Source organism: Propithecus coquereli, unplaced genomic scaffold, assembly GCF_000956105.1.
Source record: "Propithecus coquereli isolate 6110/MARCELLA unplaced genomic scaffold, Pcoq_1.0 Scaffold132, whole genome shotgun sequence".
NCBI classification, from domain to species: Eukaryota; Metazoa; Chordata; class Mammalia; order Primates; family Indriidae; genus Propithecus; species Propithecus coquereli.
This window is the reverse complement of record NW_012137414.1, coordinates 3,313,043-3,323,576: the sequence shown is the minus strand read 5'-3', so window position 1 is coordinate 3,323,576 and position 10,534 is coordinate 3,313,043. Positions and strand designations below refer to the sequence as shown.

Below are 10,534 nucleotides of genomic sequence, written 5' to 3'. Positions count from 1 at the left end.
CCAACATTTATAAAACATTTTTTTCTCTAGAAAACAAGTTCACAGTTTCCTAGTCGTGTCAAATAGTTTTTGGAACATTTCTATTTCTCACGAAAGTTCACAAGATTATCGCCTAGCCGTCCACATTCAGCTGATCTGTACTACTTTACCTCTGTTATCTATGGTGACCTGATACTACATATCAAGGTAGTAGGAGAAACTAAATCCTTCACTAGATCAATCTTCATTAAATATATTGAATGCATAATATTAACCTTTTAGAGTTTAATTTGCCAAATATTACTGAATTACTGCCCATAGGTGATTGTAATCAGAAGCATTTTAGGAATTACAAGCATTCTAATTTATTTTTTGTAATAAAAAGAAAAAATTGTCAAAAGATTACCTAATTATCAGTAGTTTAGGATAGCAAAGATTGCAATATTTTTCTCCTTCAGGTCTTTCCTAAAGTAACAAACTATCCATTTTATTTCTTTAATCGCTCTCATCAACTGTAACGGCTTTAATATTTTTAATAGTTCTGGAAAATCTGTTCATGCCATGTCTGAGCATGAAGTGAATAGGAAGTGGCATGATTAGTCCACTTATTTCCATGAATTGATACCGATTGCTCTAAGACTTATCTCTGAAAGTCTTGAAAATAATTTCAATATGCATGTTGTTAGAGCATTCCCTACCTGTGGTACAACAGCTAATGTTTCTTTAAACGGTATTACAATCAGGTTAATAAAAGCTCCACCGCTGAAGAAAATTTTTTAAAAATGGTTTCTAAAACCAGATATAAAATTTCAACTATTTGAAAAATTTGGAAATTAAATGCCACATAACATTCTTGTAAAAGAGATATCTGTTTAAATATAGGTGATATGCTGATGAATATTATGAGAAAATTAAGTACATTAATTAGTATGTAATAAAAAATCTATGACAGACACATACATGATCACCCGAAAAGCTTAATAAGTGAGAAGCCAGAGGACAGCACGCTGCCTACATTCTTAGAGCCCTGGTTCAGGACTGCAGCTGATGTTAGATCTTATTTGCTGAGACACAGAATTCCAGTCTTCAGAGCTGTGTGGCCAGCAATAATTACTATATAAGTGAATCCCATCTTTATTTAAATTTTCTATATGCGTAACAAAATATAATTAGCTGAAAATGCCAAGGAAGTAGAATTTTAGGTTTTAAATTTCATTTCAGGAAGTTAAATCAAATATAAGTATATTATTAGCGCCTTTTGTCTTTTGCTATTTGACCATTCAGTTAAGTTCCTTGCTATCTATAATCCCTAATTACTATATGTATGAAGCACTCATATGAATTTAAGATAGCTGAGAGTATTTCAAATGGGAGTAATGAAGATCAAGAAAACTACATGTCAAAGAAGAAACATAAAAAAGATATAAAGAACAACTTAGGATCATTTTTCTTTTAAGAAAAAATGATGAGGACATACATCAAAACCTGTGGGAACTCACACTTTATTTTAATGAGAATCAAATGTTTTCTAAATATTTTGAAGATGAGTTTCATTATAAAACAACTCCCTTGATTAAATGAAAATAAATAAATAACAGAGAAACACTACAATTTATCCTCTACCCAATTCTGTCCCTAATAACAATAGCCACTATTCTCTAAATTCTTACAGACATAAAATTCATATCACTAAAAACAAAGGTAATTGTACCATTATATAAAAATGTTATAAGAAATATTATTGTTTTATATAATGTAGAATTGTCTTTATCACAGGGGTTAAAGTAACTGATGCAAGTAACAAAACAAGCATATTAATTTGTAAATTTTATTAAGAGCAACATAGTCACCAGTCTAATGTAATGCATGCAAATCACAATAAATTTGTGTGACTTGAGCTGTTGACTCTGCTACTTAGTGTTCAACCTAATGTGTTAGTGGAAATTTCACATTCAAATAGCCTGCTGATTTATTTTTCTTTTAAATGGATGAAATGTTTACTTTGAAATGAAGAAAATATGAATTTGGATATTAAAATCTATGATTAAATGCTGAATTTTCTTCATCAAACTTAACTCAAATTTGATGAGGAAAATCATCTAAATGTAAATGAGAAATGTGTATACATTATTATTCCATTGATCATGAAGGAATGTGTATCATGTGTTTGGCCAAGATATACACAGTAAACCAAATGTCGTGAAAGGTATAATTATGCCATTTAAAAGCTAATTTGTGCAATTTTATGCATTTCGTGTCATAAGTAGATCACACATCTAAACTAGAATTATTTTATTTTTATAGCATTAAGAATTATGTATAAAAAGTCCTAGGCTAGAGAAATTAAAAAGAAAACATAAACTGACCAGCTTACAATTTTTACTCATCTTTGTGTGGGATTCATTCTGGCATCCCAAAGTCCATTTAATTACATTACTGCAAATATGAGTATGGTCTTGTCATAAAAGGCTGTGCAGTAATAAATGGTTGTGTTAGCATGCTTATCGTCTAAACTTCCCCAGAGACCCTGCCGCTGAAACCCTCAGCTGACCCCATCAACAGGCAGGTGGCAGTTGATCAATTCAAAACAAAGTTACTGGGAGAATAATTTCAATTACAAGGATTTTGCTGCCTATAGCATAGACAGAAGAGAGCAGAGGTCATCCATCTTTCTGAATATGTGTGCCAAGTAGTATTTATTTCTTGCTCTTATAAGGAATAGGGAAAGAGGCATTACTGGGAAACTCCAAAAGGACTCTGGAGCTGCAATTTCTCATCATTCCTAGCACTTGGGTCACAGTTAGGAAAGTGTAGATGCAGGAAAAGAGTCTGGTGCTCCCTTGCATCTCAGGACTTTCTGGAGTTTTTATTAAAATAAAAGTTCCGCGATCAGCCCTACTCATATGGCACTTTAATTAGCAGCTTAGCTTAGTAAGAAACTGGCATCAAAGACAGGAAGTTGTTAATGTCTGGAATTTGGAATGGAGGAGTGCTTAGAAGGAAAGTATATACTGGCCAAACCCACTTCGTGCCTCTTGTACCTCAATCAAGATTAGGGGGTAAATTATAGGGAAGTTCCTTTGTTATAAATAATACAGGTATGGACCCCACACTCAATCCCATATCTAGATTTTCAGAAAGTTTAGAATTAAAATTTAAATGCTAGTTGCAAGAATTATCCTTTTCTTAGGGCAAAACTACCCTCCTCATGATCTCATGGCTCTTGGTCTTTCATTTTAGATTCATTGTGTTAATGTGCATGTATTACTTATTATGAAATGCTTCTAACACTTTTTAGAAGGAGATTATATATAAATAATAAATAACCTTTTTTACTAGATTTATCTTCATAAGTTTTTTTTTTTTTTTTAATACAGTTTCAGCCCTCTGTCAGCTATAGACTTGGACATGTTTTATTATTAGGAAGCTAAAAGAATTGTTCTTTTGTATATCTATACCAGCACACTGTTCGTGAAGAAACGATGGTAGCAATGACTGAAGACATGCCTTTGGAAATTTCTTATGTGCCTTCTACTTACCTGACTGAGATCACTCATGTCTCACAAGCTCTATCAGAAGTGGAACAACTTCTCAATGCTCCTGACCTCTGTGCTAAAGATTTTGAAGATCTTTTTAAACAAGAGGAGTCGCTGAAGGTAAAAGTAAAGCACTTTCATTTAAATTTTACAAGATGATCATACTGATCATTTATAGCACCCGAAGAGTTGACTTATATTGTACGCTTAGTGAAGGCATTTTGACTTACACGTGGAATTCTTAAAAATGCTTTATAGGATGGTTAGCTTTAGAAATCTGGGGGTATATAGATATAAACTAGAAGAGGCACTTTATAATATTTAGTGTTGAGAGAATTCCTAAACAAAAGAATACGCAAAAATAATAGTTTTCACATACATTCAGGGCAGAAAGGAATCACCAAAAAAGCAAGTTTCGATAGAGGAATAGTTTATTCCCAGCCAATACATTACATTCCTTTCTTTTCCCCAAAAAGGGAAAATTAAATGAGATTTTAAATTTTATCTATTGTTCATTGAGTTTTATATTTTCTGCTTATACATATTCAATTTCAAATTAATTCAACACCTATATGATAACATATGGAATATAATTGAACAGAAATCAATCAAATATTTTATTTAAAACTGCCAGCCAAAGGCTACCAATGAAATCGGGCTTTTTTGAAACCTCTAACAGCAAGTCACTGAACTCTGAACTAAGACAAATCATGATGAGGGAATAGGCTATGAAATTTAGAAGACAGTGTCTAAAGATAAATGAATGTAGCATCAAGAAAATGTACATAATAATGTGTGTCTCAAGATAATTTTTGTGATCATACATTTCACACTCAGAATGAAATATTATAGCATAACCAGAGCTTGGTGTTTTCCAATGCAAACAGCACAGGGTTATAGACAGAAGATGAGTTTGCTATCAGCAGCACATATTAGCTAAAGTATTTTATACTCTAAATGATTTCTTAGGAGCTCATTCCATATCACACATTTGCCTGTATAAGTATATAAATAGCTAAAGCTATTTGTTTATTTTGGAAATTGGTGTTTCAGTATCTTGAGTGACTTGACTTTAATGTCTTACATTATATCAAATAAGCTATAAAATTACACACTAAAATAAAATAAGAGATACATAGATCTTTGGAACTAGTCCATCCATTTCAGTGAGGTGTCATTTCTTATTCTCTTCGAAGTAAAAGTCAAATCACTTGAGTACAGTGAAGAAAAGAAACCTAATCAATTGATAAAGGAGACATGCCAGCATTCCTGTCATTATTCACATTAACTAATTTCTCGTGACAGCACGGTTTATAAGTTCATCATTGTCATTCAACATGTAAATCACTGCTAATGAGCTAATATTCATTCCTTTCCATGTTCACAGACATTTGGGTCATGAGAGCAGTGACCCTGAACTTATTAAGTTGCCCATTGAATATCTTTGTCACCATAACTCTTAACCTGGCACACCCAGAATGATAGGCCCCTGGCTACACTCATAGCTAATCATTTGTTCATCCTGATATATTTAGTATTATTTTAGCTGACACCAATTAAACGGTATTGATTACTGTGGTTTGTAAGAAGGTGTTATTGCACGTTTAATTTAGCTGGATTATTGAATCCTCATGAGATGCAGTTGTGGGCATAATTTTATCTCCATCCCCCAAAATCTCCAGCAGCAGGCAAATGGGCTTCCTACCTTTGTGGACTTTTTGAAGGGGAATAGTTTTGAGCTCAGACTTTTCAATGAATATGTATTTCCTCTTAAAGGCATTCATCATTGTCATTATTCAGTAGTAAAAATAGAAAAGCAGTGAATAAATTGTACAGCTGCTGGTTGGGAAGGTTTGAAATTAAATTGTGGTTGATTTTATTCCTGACAGATTTTCATGAATCAAATTACAGAACTATAGTAGGTATTGCTGCAGTTTAATATACATATTTCTTGAAAGTACAATACGACACAAATAATGTATAATACTTTAAAATATTTACTTTCTGAGCAAAATATAACTAAAATAGCACATATGGTTTCAATAGACGAATTGGAAAGCTACCTAATCATTTTGACAGGGATTGTGCAGATAAACACTTACTTACATATGGAAATCTGCATTTAGTAGCTAATATGCTAACTAAGCATAACTAGAGATGAATGAGAAACATACACATAAGTAATATTTATTCTCATTTCAGAGTCAATATTGGAATTGTTGATTGATTGTGATTGTTTATATGTAAAAAGTTTAAAACATTCATTACATAGGCAATAGTATCATAATTTTGAAAGAATTAAATTTTTGCAAGTTTTAAACATATTAGGAATAATTCTCACTTTATTTTTAAGAAAAAATTATTGTATTTTGCCAAAATATAATTGCTATGATGATTTAACATCATCAAATCTTGCCTTAATGGCCGGACGCGGTGGCTCACGCCTGTAATCCTAGCACTCTGGGAGGCTGAGGCAGGAGGATCGTTTGAGCTCAGGAGTTCAAGACCAGCCTGAGCAAGAGCGAGACCCCGTCTCTACCAAAAATAGAAAGAAATTAATTGGACAGCTAAAAATATATAGAAAAAATTAGCCGGGCATGGTGGTGCGTGCCTGTAGTCCCAGCTACTTGGGAGGCTGAGGCAGAAGGATCGCTTGAGCCCAGGAGTTTGAGGTTGCTGTGAGCTATGATGACACCATGGCACTCTAGCCTGGGCAACACAGTGAGACTATGTCTCAAAAAAAAAAAAAAATCTTGCCTTAAAATATCTCATATGAAAGCATGAATGTGGGAATTCTTAGCATCACAAGTTTTAAGTTACTGAAAGCTTTGCCCTTGAAAGTGTTAAATATTTTAAATCTTGTCGTTAAAGCAGAAATTATCCATTTAAGAGGCCCAACTGAAAGGATTTATCCTAATGCCTCCGCATACCTAATTTTACTGAAAGCCTCAGTTTCATTGGAGTATGAGAATTCTTGGGACCTCACCTATATCCTTACCTGACTCAGCATTCCCTGCACTCTGACTGGCAGCTGCCAATTCCAAGTATCTGTGACTGCCTTAGGGGTCTCTCTAGTCATCCAAGCCCACAAGTTGCAGGGAGTTAAAGCTCTGTATCCCCACACTCCCCAGCAAACCTCAACCAATAACATATGGCTTTTGGTGAAATTCACTGTTTCAGGTGGATAAAACATGCTGTGTTTTTGGTAACCAAGAGAATGGATGTAAGTGTGGAAATATGAAAAAAGCTCACAGATGTGTTGGCAGGAGAATTGGTCCTAATGTAGAATTTAAATGGAATCAAAAAAAATAAAAATAGCCCTTGTTTAACCTCAACAACACAAGGAAGGGCTGGTAGTGAGCTTAAAAAACCAAAAGTGGTATGAAACAAAGTTGTTCAAGTCTTCCTTGATTGGTTCATATCTTATTCATGGCTCTTGAGACCTAAAATAAGTTGTTAGGACAAGCAATGACCTAAGCAGTGAGGATTCATTCATTCCAAAAATATTTATCAAACTCTTACTATCTACCAGGCACTGTTCTAAATGCTTATAAAACAGAAAAAAAAGTAGATCCTGCCCTCATACAGCTTTTATTAGAGCAATAGAAGACAAAATATAAGCAAGCAAACAAACAAAAAAAGTATTGTGTATTTCAAAGTGATACATGTCATAAAAAGAGAATAGAGTCTGGTAAGGGGGTATAGCACAACTAAAGGCGTTGTTATAGCTGGAATGACAAGAGGGTCATTCCAATTTTAAATAGGGTAGAAAGGACATTTGAGCAAAGATTGGAAGAAGGTAAAGGAGTCAGCCTTGGTTATCAGCCTTGCTCTCTGGGTGGAAGAAATAGAGGAAAGGCCCAAATGTGGGAGTGAGCCTATCTTGATCAAAGAACAACAAAAAGGCCGGAGTGGCTGAAGTAGAATGTGCCATGGAGAGGGTACTAGGAAACGAAGTCCCTAGTACCCTAGAGTCCAGATTGTAAAGGGCCTGGTGGGCCATTGTAAAGACTACCTTTCCCTCGGAGTGAGATGGGAGCCATTGTAGGTTTTGGAATAGTAGAGTGACATGATCTGATTTATGTTTTAAAGGGATCATATTGGCCCCTGGGTTGTGAGTACCAAGGGGGCCAAGCAAGGAGGCCAGCTAGAGAAGAGATAGATGCTGGGAACTTGAACTAGGTTGGTAATGAGAGAATGTCAGATTCTGGAAATGTTTTCAAATTAGAGATAGTAGATTTATATCTATATTCACAGAAAAACTTAAGCATGTGTGTATAAAGACCCATTCTCAGCAGATTTGGGGCTCAGGAGAATTTTGGTGTCCTATGAACTTGGCAGAGGATCCCTTGAGGGATGTAAGATTTCTTCTCTCATATTTTGTTTTCCCATACATCAGTCTTGCCTTGAAGTGGGGAAAAAAGTACTGGCATTGGAGATCTTTAACACTCTGGTCAAGATCTTTCTTCTTGGGAATCTATTTCATAATATTTAAGCACAAATTTAATAATACCAATTAGTTAAATGAAGACAAAACTACACCATGAGCAAAGTGACTGCTTTTCTATTCTGGTATGAGAGGAATTAGATAATAGCAGGAAGCAGCATATATACCAATCTGAAGAAAATATCTGAACGAAGTAAAAGAATGATTGTTTATGTGCATACTGTAATACAGGGGCATGCCCTATAAAAGTGATGGATTTTTTTTTTTTACTGATTTAATAATATTGCAACCAAAGGATATTGCATTTATTCTAAATTAAATAATCATGGATCATACACAATTTCAAAACAAAATTCGATTCCAAATGCTTTTTGAATTCTATTTAAATTTTGTAATATAACAGTTTGGTACATGAAAAATATGATTTTTACTAATGTACTGCCACATTATAAAAATTGATTTTTTCAGACTATGAACATTTGGAATAATGTAATCATTCAGTGATTTCTCTGAGGAAAATCACGTTTTTTTCAACTAACACATTTATTCATTTATAAATATAATTCCTATTTTCAACAGCTTTTATGATTTGGGATTCATTTGTTTGATTTGCTATATATAAATTCATGTATTACTTTACAAATATTAATCTATCAACTATAATTTAAATCCTTCTTAAATCTTTTCTATAGTACCTTATTTTTCATTTTTCTTATAATAAAGAGACTATAGATATTTACTGCATTGTAGTCATGCTCAACTCATATTTATATGCGTTTTGGTATAGTTTTATATTTTATACACATCTCTTTTTATAGGAAATTATTCACTCTTTTCTCCCCACTATTATTTTATGATGCCCAACAGTTGTCCTACTGTGTTGCAATTTATTCCCAACTCTGCCAAAATGTACTTTAAGAACTCACTCCTACTCCTTCCATTCTCCCAGCAAGAATATTTTGATAATCCCCATCCTATAAATTCTGAAAGGCAGAAACTTCTATATTAATACTTACAAATCATGAGGCTGGTAGTAATTCCGAAGTTGCAATTAAGTTGTAGGGAGGTTTTCCTTCTATTCATGAACAATTCAAGCTGTGTTTCAACCAATTATGATGTCATTTTTTGATCTGTGATATATAATTACTGATTTGTTATTTGTGCAAAGACAATGTATCATCCTATGGAGAACATTTTGGCCAAAATATATAGTTGTGTTTAGTAAGTGTTTTTTCACATGTGGACAATAAACCATGCAGAAAAAATCAAAAGGTCAACTTACCATGGTGCCACTAAAAATAACTTCTAAAATTTCTTTAGAAGCACAGAAAAACCTAGTTAATAAGTACTTTAATGCCTTTTGATTGAACACTCTCCCCAATTTGATACGTCATTAATGTAGTGCCTGGTAGCTGGATGGGACATAACGAGTGTAAGAATTAGATTTATATAGGGTGTTGCCTTCATCTGTCAGATAAAGATAAATTCCTGAGAGTGAAAATGAACTGGATTTTGAGTCTTTGGTAGTCCGATTTCTCTTTTTCAATTTTAAGATAGATCTACTCCCCAACGGCTGCTGTCACAACAGCTACTAATGGATTTCTCTAATCCTTTTTTCTTAGAAATGAAAGTTGTGTGCTTCTCTGTTAACCAAGTTACAAAGTGTCTCAAGGCATTTTTGATACTTAAAACTGCTTAAAGCTATTATTTTCACTTTCCCAAATATGAAAACAATAGTGTAGGGTTTTATAAATCTATAAACACATGAACATGCTCTTAAGTGTATGTATACCCATTTAATTGTAGTGTAACATTTATCAAGAAGGTGATATTAATTCAGCAAAAGATAAAATTTTCAGCATTTGTAATGGTTTGTAAATGAGCCATCTACTCTTTCTGATCTGTTCCCTATGGTGACCGATATCCATCATATCTATAACCACCAGGAAGAAAAAAAAATAGTATTTTGTTTTTCTTCTTCACCACTGTATCTACAACTCCTAGAATAGTACCTGGTACTTAATTAAGTACTCAATGTGCATATATTGAATGAATGAGTTATGGTCTGGTGCATCCAGGTGTAGACTCTGTGAAAGAAGAGGACAGAGTATTGTTTATTGGTGCCAAGAATAAAAAAGTAAACAAAATTATTCTCTATTATATCCTAACTCAATGAGTTAAATTATGCAGACATTCTAAAACTCTACACATATATAAGCATGGAGAAATGTGCTCTAGGTTTGCACATGCTAAATTTTAGAACAATCATTTATGAAAATGTGTGGTAGGGAACTCACATGTAATTAAAATATTACAAATATTTTTCCTAGTCACTGAGCTTGCATTATATGGTTATGACAAGCAGCAGCCTAAACAGTTTGCCAAAGCGATGTATTTGAGCCTAAAAAACTTAGATTTAAGCATCCAATCTGATTTTTAATAGTCGTGTCCTTGGGCAAGTCATATAAAATTTCCAAGTCTGTTTTCTTAACATTGAATTAGATCAATAAAAATACCTGTCCAAGCCTACTCAGCAGTACTGTTGTGAAGACAGAGTGAAATTATGTAGGGT

The 10,534-nt window shown here is 33.5% G+C and overlaps 1 protein-coding gene across 1 annotated transcript in view; it reads left to right on the top strand.

Annotated features, from left to right (window-relative positions):
* DMD (dystrophin) overlaps positions 1-10,534 on the top strand; it is a 2,517,447-nt gene that overhangs the window by 1,151,741 nt on the left and 1,355,172 nt on the right. The window contains exon 40 of the mRNA XM_012638704.1: positions 3,441-3,635. Coding sequence (XP_012494158.1) covers positions 3,441-3,635 — 195 coding nt within the window. The remainder of the gene's footprint in view (positions 1-3,440; positions 3,636-10,534) is intronic.